Source organism: Echinops telfairi, unplaced genomic scaffold (assembly GCF_000313985.2).
Source record: "Echinops telfairi isolate 266 unplaced genomic scaffold, ASM31398v2 ScPeMD7_36;HRSCAF=134, whole genome shotgun sequence".
NCBI lineage: Eukaryota > Metazoa > Chordata > Mammalia > Afrosoricida > Tenrecidae > Echinops > Echinops telfairi.
In genome coordinates this window covers 1,670,876-1,683,152 of record NW_022103934.1, presented here as the reverse complement: position 1 = coordinate 1,683,152, position 12,277 = coordinate 1,670,876, and the positions used below count along the sequence as shown (strand labels likewise).

Genomic DNA, 12,277 nt, shown 5'->3' with positions numbered 1-12,277 from the left:
ATAGGAGAGGCAGAGAGAGACCAGGCTTCAACCAGATGCACCAAGACACGAATATAACATACCGGCATGTACCAGGGAACCAATAGATTGGTTTGCAGGGCCGGCCCCAATCCTAACTATGTGGGGACACACACACACACACACACACACACACACACACACACACACACACACTCTGAGGGTCTACGATGGGGGGACCGTTACTGGAACATGACACACACCCCCACCATGAGGGAGAAGTTGTCCAACATGGCAGGGCATGCTAACTAGGAGGGGGGTGGCGGGCAGCCCAAGTGTGGTCCAACCACTGTGGCAGAGTGACAGCCGGGGCTGGAGGGAACAGGAATTCACAGTAGGGGGTCGCTGAGGGGTCTGGAGCAGCAGCGCGGCAGGCCGCAGACAGAAGGGGCACGAGAGGCAAACTCAGGTGGCCTCTCAGAGGTCATGTGTTGGTTCGTGGCATAAAGGCAGATGGTCTGGGGAGGGAGGCATCTGTGGCTCTCACTGCCCCTGGAGGGGCCTCCTCCTGACAGGCAGACACGGCCACCTGCTACACTCTCACCCGCCACTACATGGGCCACACTCCTGCCCTTGGTCTAAGCCGGCACCAGCTGAGCACTGTTCATTTAACTCACTTCATCTTAAGAGGCCCACCAGGAAACTTATCTGCCTGCTCAGATGGGACTCAGGCCGGCCCTGGCCCCAAGCTCTCAGTTAGCCCAGTAGAGCTCTCTCAAGCACAGACGGCACCACACTGCAGCCACTCTGGACGCGGCGGCCAGATCTTGTTTGAGCCACAGTCACTGACCTGACAGCCCAAGGAAGGGACAGAACTAAGGCTGAGGGGGGCAGACAGCAGGGCAACCACCCTCAAGCCAACCCTTTCCTGGCACAGACCCCCTGGCGCTGGGCCCGGCGGGGCTGGAGAGGCACTCACTTGAACACAAAGCCCTCGGGCAGGAGGTACACGCCGTCCCCAACCCGGTACTGGACGCCGTCTTTGGTGGCCGAGTTGTAGAGGACTCGGCTGTCCAGGTCCTCGAGCTGCTCCAAGACCCTGGGGATCTCCTTCTGCCTCATTTCACCCAGACGGACACAGCTGGCGCAAAACCTGGAAGGAGGGCAGACACCAAGACCTGAGGGGGCCCCGTGGCGATATTCGCCACCGGCACCCCTGGCATTATCAAACGCAAGCAATCCTGGTGTCTGAGGAAAAAACTGGATTTCTTCGATTTCTCTTCAGTCTTTGAAAGCACCTCAATGGGCCCAAAGCTCAGAGTCCACCAAGAAACACGAGCCCCTCCCATACTCTTGTATCAACTAAACACGGTCAGACACACGGAAGAGTTAAGAGTCTGCCTTAAGCCGACACCAGAGGCGGTCGCACGAGGAGCTGCATGCAGGCTGCTGAGCTGTGACCTGGCAGTGGGAGGAACCTCTGTCATCCGAGAAGGCCAAGGTGGCCCTCGACTGGACGCAGCCATTGAGAGGAGCAAGTCAAAGCCCGCTGAGGCTGCTGGGAGGTCTTGGGTTGAGGAGGAAAACCTGGGCACGGTGGGGAAAGGAAGCAGCCAGGATAACGCCCCCTTGCCCCAGTGGAGGGCCATGCAGAAAGGGCCTCGTCCTGGAACACCGCCCGTCACCACTGCTCACTTGTACTTGTTGTCCTCTGTCGGCTGCGTCTGGGGAGGAGACTCAAACCGTGCGTAGTCGGGATCGTACCACATCTGATAGAAATAGGTGTTCCCAGTGTCCTCAGGCTCCAAACCTCCCTTTGGGGAGAAGATGTTGTCAGCCCCACGAGCACCCAGCAAGACGGGGCCTGGTGGCAGGGCAGGATAGGCACACACCTCCTTGGCCCAGTTCTCCGACGGGGGCTTGTAGCAGACCTCCACCCTGCTGTGGATGTACGAGAGCTGCATGTCCTCGCACTCATCGACCAGGAACAGCTCCAGAGGATCCGACGTGGCCCCCAGGACCGTGTCCATCCCAGTGCAGAACCAGTGTGCATGGAACATCTGCCCGCTGTTGTCCTCCCACAAGGCCGTGACCCTGCAGTCGGAAGGAGGAGGAGGAGGAGGGGAAGAAAGAACTTAACTCCACTAGCAGGCGAGGGAATGTTTGTTCTTCGGGCACTTTTAGGGCTTTGAATCTAGAGCAGGGTTTCCCAAAGTGGGCGATACTGCCCCCTGGGGGTGGATGCGGGAATGACGATGGAGCCTGAAGAGGCGGACACTACACGTTATCCTGGGTCATGGGTTATAGGACTTGTTTCTAATTGCCAAGGGGAACTAAGTATTTTCTTAAACATAATTTTAGACATAGTTTACTCATTCCAATATATCCCTTCCCAGGGCTGTACAATTATCAATGCTTTCAACTCCCCTCTCCCTTTTTCTTAAAAGGGGGCGGCAGCCCAAATACATTTGAGGACCGACGGTGGGGAACGTCCGGTTCACGACATCATCAATAGCAGCTAACATCCCCACGGCTCTCTAAGCAGTTCCACATGGAAAAGAACGCAAACTCACTGTCATCGAGTCGAGTCTGACTCACGGTGGCTCCAGAGGACAGGGCAGAACTGTCACTGAGTTTCTGAGACAGCAAAGTCTTTCCGATAAAAGAAAGCCCTGTCCTGCTCCCTTGGAGCGGCCGATGGCTTCAAACCATTGACCTTGCGGTTAGCAGCCCAAGGATGACCCCCAGGACCCCCAGCTATCACATTAAGGGCGAGTTATGGAGTGGTTCCACCGGCATGGCCTGCGGCAAGGGAGGCTATAAATAGAGTGGTCCCAGCAGAAGAAAGGTGCCCGGCCCGGTCTGGAGCGAGCGAGCACCATGGCTCCTGGAAGTGGCCACCGCTGGGCGGAGGGGAGGACACGAACCTTGCTAAGTAGAGCGGTTTGGAGGGATCGTCTGGGCTCACAGACACGCAGTCCCCCACTTCCAGGGTTTCTGAGTCAATGCAGACCTTTCTATAGTAAGTCTTCTTCCCGTCCGTCTGGAAACAAGGACACGTGCTGGGGCAGGCCCTGGAAGGTCTGGGATGGACCCCACCTGTGGGGTCCTAGGTTAACCATCAATCAACAAGCCTAACTCGCCAGTGACTTGATTCTGTACCAGTTGGCCAGGGCGGGGAGGCAGTACCCACTGTCCTAGGCCCCCTCCAATACCAGCAGCAGCACCGAATGACACCCACATCAACTCCATCCCGTGCTCTTGAAGGCCACCCTCCAACTCTAAGCTCCTCTGCTTGCTCCTCCTGCTCCAGCCCTGTGACTGCTGACCAGGCCAGGCCTCGCATGGGCTGCTCCCGAGCTTCCATGCCGGCTCCAAGGTCCTACCACCCGTCCCTGCTGCAGCCCCCGTAGCACCTGTGGCCTGTCCCGCCCCCAGGCTCAGAGACAAGGGGAAGCCCCAGAGCACGGGGAAGCCATCTGCAAGTGCCCTACTCCTACGTCACTGTGCTTGAGCTGCTCTTCAAACCTGCCTTCTGCCCCAAGCCTGGGCGATACCCACTTTATGCCAGCAGCAACAGGAGCTACTGGTGCCGATGGGCACAGGTGGGGGCCAGACACCAGGAGCTAGCCGACTGGGAGGCAGTGGCACCTCCTCTGGACTCTGCCCCAAAATTTACCTTGATGGCTTCTCCGATCCAAGAGATCCTGTTCTTGTTCTGTTTCTTCTTCTTCTCCTGATGCATTTTTTTGGGCGATGGCACCTCTAAGATATTGTCTTCTACGTCTTCGTCATCATCGGCTTCCTTCACGGCCATGTTGGGACACCTGCAGAGCTGCTTGTTAGAGGTGTAGCACTCGAGTGGGGAACTGATGTCCCCTCCTGTACTACCTACCCGGGGCCGGAATGGAGGCCCCCGCCCCCCCAACCCAGCCCATTGGTGAGCAAAACCAACTGGGGCTGTTGAGTCGGACACCAGGCATGAACTTGGAGAGCCAGTGGCACAAAGGCATGCAGCCACCCCATCCCAATTTGCACACATCCTTCTGGGCCGGCCAGAGTTCCGATTCCCACTCTCCCTTGCCGCCTGCAGAATAGGGAGGGGCGCCAAGCCTACCTCCTCTCCTGGCAAGCCTGTTTGCTCCGTCCGCTGCCCCCAAACTTCACCATGTCCTTACAAGCTTTGCATTTCCCGCACTCCGACAGCTGGCAGACCTAGGAAGCGGCAGGCACAGAGCCGCTCAGCAATGCATGCACCCGTGTGCGGGGTGGGGGCACGCGTTTCTGAGAGTGCCTAGGGAAACTTTCAGCATCTTTCCATTTCATGCTTCCACCAACTTATGGAAGCCTCACCTACAATGCCGTTTGGGAATGAGGTTTGCTTTCTGATGTCCAGGGGGGCCCATGAGTGATGGTGGGAGGGTTCTGAATCTAACACTAACACAGCCATCCAGCCATTAGGGAGACTAGCAAGTAGCCAGTGGGAAGAGATGCCAATACCACGACAGGCCAGGAGCCAAGGGTCGCTGCCTACTGGACGCTCACACAGACCAAGGATGACCAACGCCCCCGCCTCAAGCTACACACTCTGGATTCAGAGTCCTACCTTCCTGAACTGAGACACAATCTGTTCTCAGAGCCACTCACTTGCAAGATTTCTGCGCCCCAGCACCCGAACTCAAATTGAGCCAAGACCGACAGTGAGTTGATTGTGACCTGCAGTGACCCTGCAGGACAGGGTAGAACTGGCCCCTGCAAGCTTCTGCGGCTGGAACTCTTATGGAGTTTGTTTTTCTCCCTTGGTTAGTTAGTGACCCACAATGCCACCCAGGCTCCTCAGCCAGCAGCACCAGACAGTGAAGATCAATGACTGCGTCACAGCAAGCAACTTTTTGAGGCATCTGCTATCTTAGGATACACTTGAACAAGGTCCCCCTGCAGACCGGCAAGATGAGACTCTGATCCATGGCAATGGCCGGGGCGGGTGGGGGGGAGAAGGGAGCAGAGACAGGAGTCTGAGTTCACACTGCTCAAGGGAACAAATGGCAGAGACTTGGGGAGTTATCTGGATCCAAGGTTGATATACACCCCAGCCCAACAATGTCACCCTTCCCCAGGACATCCCCATTGTGCCACATAAAAATCTAGGTTGCCGATCCCTGAGGAAGCTGGGCTGGATCAGATACTAACATGCCACTGAGCAGTTCCATCGGGTGAACTAGCCCGACGGATCTGTGTCAACACATCACTCAGTTGCAAATGAGACCAGGTATGCGTTGGTTTTAAAAGTTATCAGCAAACCAGCCAGAGAGATATGGACGGGCAATGTCTGCTGGACGGCTGCACAATCACGCCCCAAGGTACTGGGTGCCAGGCATCGGGCCCAGCTGCCATATGGTGCTTGGTCTGCATTAAGGTGCAGCAGTCAATTAACAGACACCAACACACGCCCGCTCTCTGGGTCACACTGGGGGTGGCGATTCCTTCACAGTGGAGTCAACGTACGGAGTGGACTCAGTTTGTGGAAAAGTTCCATTTTCTTTAAATCCTACTGTTCTGTAGTCACATACAAACACACACACACACACACACACACACACTCACAAAAAGGCCACTTCTTCAGGGGCAGGTTTTAAGTCCAACAGGAAAGCTTGGTCACAAGACAGGGCGGGCTCCTGAGAGGATTTCCTCCACTTGGAGGAAGTGGCTCCTTGCTTGAGGGAAGGCCCTCCCTATGGCACTCAGCCCAGGGCCTTGGGCACAGTAGAGAGTCAACGCCACTCAAGAGTGCCCAGCCTCAAGGCAAAGAAGAGCCAGTGCCCTGAGATGGCCGGGGAGTCTGGCCGCTCGGCAAGGTTACCTCGCAGACGCCGCAGCGCTGGCGTTTCAGAGTGTTCTCTTTGTCGTCCTTCTCGATCTCCTCCGAGAAGAAGGTGTCGAAGATCTGGTAGACCAGCTTGGTGGTGGTGGCTTTGGTGGGCACTTTATCCCTCACCCGGGCGGAATGCCTGATGGTGGTGTGGCGTTTCCTGGAGCTCCTGGGATGGGAGAGAGGCCCCCCCCTGTCTCAGCCGTGGCCTGGAGAAGAGGACCCACAGGACCTGCGGCCCTCTCTGGGCTTCCTGACCTTCGCCCAAGGGTGGCACCAGCCAGGTTGACCAGGTCCTTCATGCAGGGCGCCTGGATGATGGGCTGCTCGTCGCTGTCCCCGGCCTCATCGTAGCTCTCCACCTGCTCCACCACAAACTGGGCGTGCCGGAGGAGAGAGTCCTCCGTGAACCGATTCAGGTTGAGTGCAGAAGGGGGCACGGTGGTCTTAGGAAAAAGACAGAAAGAAATCCTGGACTTGAGCCAACGACACCCACTGGGTGGGGAGAGAAAAACCACATTCAAAACCAGTGTGGAGCCTCCCCAGCCCTGCGGGTAACAAAATCCCAGGAGAAGCTCAAGTATCAAATGGCATCGTGTTTCTAGAAAACCTCAGCCCATCCTCCTGCACACTGCACACACTGTCTCTCCGACTTGTCACCCCAATCTAAGGGCTGTAGCAAGATGCACACGGTGCCTCAGCCCCAGCAGCACCCCTGTGAGCCCCTCATTCCTCAGCGCCCCTCCCCACCCCAACAAGCAGGCTGGTGAGATCCCAAAAGCTCTTACCTCAATCTTATTGATCAGGTCTTCATAGGCCGCCTCAGGGTTGTTCTGCAGAAACTCCACGACTATCTTACTTATGTAGATCTTCTCCTGGATCAGATCAAAGATCGGCTTGTAGTCTGGGTTGGGATCCATCAGGATGTACTCAGCAAATGCTGGAGGGAGAGATGGTGTTGCTAGGCAGCCGGGTGAACCCGATGGCGCCTACAGCGTAGCAGGAAGGGAAGTGCCAGGGCCGGGCACTGCTCACCCAAGGCCATATCCAGAGGAGCTTCCCCAAGTCCCATACCATGGTCCCAAGGTGCTCTCAGCTGCCTGCCACCCGCCACCCCCCACCCCCACCGCAAGGAAGAAGACACTCAGGGCCCTGTCAGGTCCCAGAATGAGGCTCCGCTTGGTCAAACACTTACAGGTGCTGAAGCCAATGAGGGCCTTTTCTCCCCCATCAAAGCCAGTGATCCACCACGCATTGATGGGGCCCAGGTTCACGCCGTTCACACCGCCTGGGAGAAAAACCACCAAAGAAAAGCCACTAGGAGTGGTGCTCACCTCAGACCCCTAGAGTCCACTGGGCCCGCGAGCCTCATGTGGAGGATTCTGCGCACAGATTAAGCAGAGTCTCAAGCCATGGCATCACGACTCAGTAGTTGCCCGGATGGCGTTGCTCTTACCCTCAGGAGAGGGGTCGTCATCGTAGATGGGTTTCACTGTGCCAGAGAAGATGAGCTCCACGTTCTTCTCGATGAGGCCGGTGTCGATGGGGCACAGATGGCCGTGCTGGCAGAACACGCTACAAAGACGAGACAGGGCGCCTGCTCACCAGCTAGCCAGGGCGCCGCATGAAGATCAGACTGGACTGTTCCAGAAACCAAACCATCTCCCAGAGAATGGAGCCCAGCCTCAGAGTTTCAATTAAAGAGGAGACAGAGCTGACCAAAGGCCACTGATGGGCCTAAGGCTCTGCTCCCTTAAGAGCCAAGGTAAGCCCTGGCAGAGAAGGCTCGGGGAGGAGAGTCACCGCCACAGGAGGCAGCCTCTGAGCCTGCAGCCTGGCCGCCCTCCCCCCACCAGACCCGGCTTGCTCTGCGACCACTGGAGTCTGTGCATGTCACTTTCCTCATCTACACAGAACGCCTTTCTCCCAGTAACCCCCTCCTGCTTACCAAGCTCTTATCGACCTGCGCTCTCTGGCCACCCAACGAGGTGGGCACCTGGCCCTGGCCAGCCCTCACTGGAAAGAGTGTGGACCCCCCCACCTCCCCTGGCCGACAGACCGAAGATGTAACATGGATGGTTTCAATGGTGAGAAGCTGACAAGGCTCTGGCACAGCCCCCAACAGGGTGGTGGCTGATTCACCAAGGATTGCCAACAGAGGACATTTTTCAGGCGTAGGGGTGAGCGAGCGGCAACCCTGTAACAAGATGGGCGTCTTCCGGCGAGGCACCGAGGGAAGAGGCGGGAGAGGTACCTGAACGAGGTCAGCTTGTGCTGCGGAAGGTCCTCGTAACTCTCGAAGCCGGATTCGTTGTTGTCGTAGATGGACAGTCTCTCATCCGTCAACATCTCTGGCTCGAAGAGCTGCGAGACAGCAGAGCTGAAGGCCCAGCCCCGAGGACAGGTCACAGGAGACCAGCGCCCGGGCGGCCTGTACTTACTGCATTGACAGGGGGCTGCTCGTACTTGAGGTCGGGGTCATCCAGGTACTGTGCGCACTCATCGCACCTCAGGGTATCGAGCTGCTGCTGGGACAAGAAAAGTGGGGCTCAGAAAGGCCCTGCCAGCCGCCCCATTTCTATCCCGGTCAATGCCGCTCACGAGCTAAGCCCTCAAAGAGGGAAGCGAAACCCACATCCCCACGGGGGACGCTTTATAAATTCAGTTTCCCAAAACGTCTGCCTTCCCACACTTTCTCCTTGCTTTGGATAAACGTAAAAGGCGAGGGAAGGATCTTTGGAAACCACCAGAAAGTCTGTCGGGGAACAGGATAACTAACATTTTGGTCTCAATGTACAAGACTGTCGGGGTTGAAGTTGGCTTTGCTGAACGGAATGTCTTCCAATCCCATAAAAGCAGACGTTTCGTGACACCACTAATGTAAAGGAAAACCACCCACACACCAGGAAATAAGGTGCTCCCACCAAAAGCAGCAGACTTTAAAGGCCTGGGGTGGGGTGGGGGTGGGGGGAGGGAGGGACAGGAGGAGGGCGAGTGTGTGGTTGATGAGGCGGTCACGGCTCTGACAAAAAGGGCCGGGTGAGCTTTCACGTCTCTGTGGCTAGGCACCACTCTTGTGCACATCATATTCTACAAATAAAACGGGCAAAAGGAGAAGCCCCAGCCTTGAAGCCCTTCCCGCTTCCTTCTCCATCAGATCGGAAACCCTGGCCTGAATGGTTACGTGAGGAGGAGGAAGTAAAATGGAATCGGACTTCAATGCTGGGGTGGCACACAGGCTAGTTTCAAACAAAGTTTTGTCCTTAAAAAAACAAAACAAAACAAGTCTTCATAAACAGGACCTGCATGAGACCTCCCTCCCCCCTTCTAACTTGGGCAGTTAGAGAAGGGCATTGTCCGCCAGCCTCCAGAGAGCTCTCTGCAATATGCTGCCAAATACAGTTCATGAGCTGGAAGATTCATCAGCTGAACTACAACCCTAAGAAACCACACCAAATAAGTAAAAGGAATTTAATTGAGACAATTTGTATATAATTGGCCTGTGTTAAGTGCTGGCGAGCCCTCATACCACTGTCTAGCCAGTTCTCCAACACTGGCCTGAGGTTCATCACTTGATGCCCAGCCCCCTGGTCCAGCTCGATCCGTGAGGAGCATGGTAGGGTGGGCTCCGGCGGCTGGACTTCCCCCCACAGTGATGCTGGGCGGGCCATCGCATTGCTGTGTTTTATCAGGCTCGGACTCCTTTTTGTTGCTGTGTGGAGTGAGGTCTACAGGAGTGTCCCCGCAGACACTCGTCAATCATAAGAATGGCGGGGCGGAGGCAGCCAACAAGCACCCCGAGGGAACTGGGTCAGGATGGAAGCCGTTTTGGAGCAATGTGGCATGACATGGACAATTTGTCTTCCAAGCACAGCAAGTGTTCATGAGCACCGTTGTGAATCACCCGGGCCCCGGCCAGCCCTATACAGCCACAGCCGACCAGCTGGCCAAACCCACCCCCCTACGAAGTAATGCACACCATGGCCAGTTGGCTAACCTTTACACACTTCAAAGGACTTCAAGCTGAAGCTGATCTTACGGACAATTCCATTTTTATCCCCACCTTCCCAGTGCTCTATGTACATAGGATGGAATGTTTCTATTTGTACTTCAATGAATGAACCCCACTGCCATCATCAGGTAACTGACACAGCAACCCTGGAGGCCAGAGTCTAACTGTTCCGTGGGGGTTTCTGAGAGTGACCAGCCTCATCTTCCTCCCTTGGAGCAACTAATGGGTTTTAACATCTTTTGTGGTACACCCCCCCTCCCCCACAGCATGATCTCCTGGGGCTCTTGGTCCAATCACCTCCAGGTTCCAACGATAAACCTTTCCGTTCCTCATTCCCGAATCCTTGCTATTCCCACAGTCACCGAGCTGCCCCACCTCCGTTACCTTTAGTCTATTTGTCCTGGGAGCCACTCCCTGCCTTGGGAACCACCTCCCTGATCCCTGTCTAGATGTTCTGCCCTCAGGGATCAGCTGGGCTGACTCCTGGACTTTCAGGCCTTTCCAGAAAGTTTACCTTCTCAGTGAGGCCTCCCCTGAGCACCTCACCCTAAAACATCGCCTCCCTGTTACCTCAATCCACCTCGCCCTGTTGCTCGACATCGACACCTACATCTACAGCCTGGACCGGACTCTGACAAGGCCAGGAGGTTCATGTGAAAGAACTTACCTTAGAGATTCCTGTGATGTTAACTTTATCCTTCTTATCCTTTGTTTTATCTTCCATTCTGGGAGCAAAACACATGGTCAATTATTATTATTTTTAATCATTTGAGACAATCCCAAATCAGCCCTGTTAAGAGTTGTTCCTCATTCAGCCCAGATGGTCCCGGGTCACGTATGGCGCAGTCCCACAACCCAGTCCTGTGCTCACTGAGCCACTCCAACCCTGGTTCTGCTAATTCCCTAAGCACCTCCCTCTCTTTCTCAATCATCTCCACATTGGGATCAAGACAAACAATCCTTACGGTGACTCTTTGCATTCCACTTTGCGTCTCTTCTCGTCCTGCGTGGAGAAAGCGGAGAGGAAGTGTCAACAAGGAGTGTGTCTGCAGGACAGCACTGCGGCACCAAGCCCTGTCAACACACCCAAGGCCTGGGAGGAGCAGGCCGAGAACTGGCTCGCCTTCAGTACCCCTCAATCTTCCCACGAAAAGTCCGAGAGGCTTCCTTAAGGAACTCAGAAGCCAGTGAGCAAGCAACAAACACCTCAAGCGAAGCAGAGATGAGGAGCAGTCTCTTTAGAACATTCCAGGTAAATAAAGGAATGGCAGACGCTGACTTGGCAGCTCTGCTGAAAGAACCAACGACAGTGACAGTCACTGGAGACAAAATGCTGGGGTGCAGAGCTGGGAAGGAACTCCCGGAAAGGGTACGCAAGGTCATCTATGGGGAGGAGCTACATAGCTGCTACACACACACACACACACACACACACACACCCCTCTATTTCCCTAGCGCTATATGCCAGAGGGATGCACTTGGCAAAATCTGGAGTCTGGACAATTGTATAGAAAACTCAGCTCCATCCAGGAATTGCATCTAACTGCCAGGGGGAAGACTACAGCTACCCAGGCCAAACACCGACCAGATGTCCTGTAATCAGTTTGGATTCTGAATAACTGTGTAAGGGGAAAACACAGAGACCCATTAGGGAGCATGGAGCTCGGACTAGATCATGAGGGATACTTGTCTTATCTGGGAGGATCATGGGAAGGTGGATGTCTGAGTGCTGCCTCGGAAGGCCGCTTCTTCCATAAAGAAGTTAGTGAGCAAGGCTGGGATTTGTCCAGAGTCGTCCAGGGCAGAGGTGCAGTGAGGAGCTCAGGTGAAGCTATGCCCTGACACCCGCCTGGCCCCCACTTGGCGGCTAACTGCGAGAGGTGGGTGGCGATGAGTGCCTGGGGATTCCCAACGAGCCTCCTTTTGTGTTTGCTCAACCCTTCTGAATCCACAGAACAAATTTAAAAACCACATCCACAACAACGAGCTGCATGCTGTCCTGGTGAAACGGAGTTACCATCTCATCCTCATCGCTGACAGAAACTTGCAATTCTGCTCCTTCTAATTCTTGTTCTTCGGGCCTCCGCTTGGCAGCACTAACATGGAAACAACACACCACTGATTAGCTAGAGAAACTTGAATGCCAGTTAGTCCCAAGAACACCCGACAGATTCCTGACTCCTCAAGGACAAGTACAATATTCAGAAAAGATCTGGGGAAGAATTTCTTCCCCCTTCCCATTCAGAAAGCTCCCACCCCTCCTCACAGTGCCTCTACGGTGTTTAAAGTGATGCACCCTCCAAAACGAATCTGACTCATGTAGTGATCCTGAAGGACAGAACTGCTCTCCAGGGTGTCCCAAAGCTGTCGGTCGGTCTATGGGGAAGCAGGCTGCCACATCAAGTAACTAGGGGACTCAGACTCCTGGCTTTTTGGGT

General features: G+C 55.3%; 1 protein-coding gene across 6 annotated transcripts in view; it reads right to left on the bottom strand.

Annotated features, from left to right (window-relative positions):
• The window catches only part of DNMT1 (DNA methyltransferase 1), a 39,204-nt gene that overhangs the window by 6,743 nt on the left and 20,184 nt on the right, over window positions 1-12,277 (bottom strand). For all 6 annotated transcript variants that reach the window (XM_045290316.1, XM_045290318.1, XM_045290317.1 and 3 more), the window contains 16 exons: window positions 11,857-11,935; window positions 10,805-10,842; window positions 10,507-10,564; window positions 8,269-8,352; window positions 8,082-8,191; window positions 7,284-7,402; window positions 7,023-7,115; window positions 6,616-6,767; window positions 6,086-6,273; window positions 5,819-5,996; window positions 4,076-4,173; window positions 3,638-3,785; window positions 2,886-3,001; window positions 1,851-2,052; window positions 1,654-1,772; window positions 938-1,111 (listed from right to left, as the gene is read on the bottom strand). In XM_045290316.1, coding sequence (XP_045146251.1) covers window positions 938-1,111; window positions 1,654-1,772; window positions 1,851-2,052; window positions 2,886-3,001; window positions 3,638-3,785; window positions 4,076-4,173; window positions 5,819-5,996; window positions 6,086-6,273; window positions 6,616-6,767; window positions 7,023-7,115; window positions 7,284-7,402; window positions 8,082-8,191; window positions 8,269-8,352; window positions 10,507-10,564; window positions 10,805-10,842; window positions 11,857-11,935 — 1,956 coding nt within the window. The remainder of the gene's footprint in view (window positions 1-937; window positions 1,112-1,653; window positions 1,773-1,850; window positions 2,053-2,885; window positions 3,002-3,637; window positions 3,786-4,075; window positions 4,174-5,818; window positions 5,997-6,085; window positions 6,274-6,615; window positions 6,768-7,022; window positions 7,116-7,283; window positions 7,403-8,081; window positions 8,192-8,268; window positions 8,353-10,506; window positions 10,565-10,804; window positions 10,843-11,856; window positions 11,936-12,277) is intronic.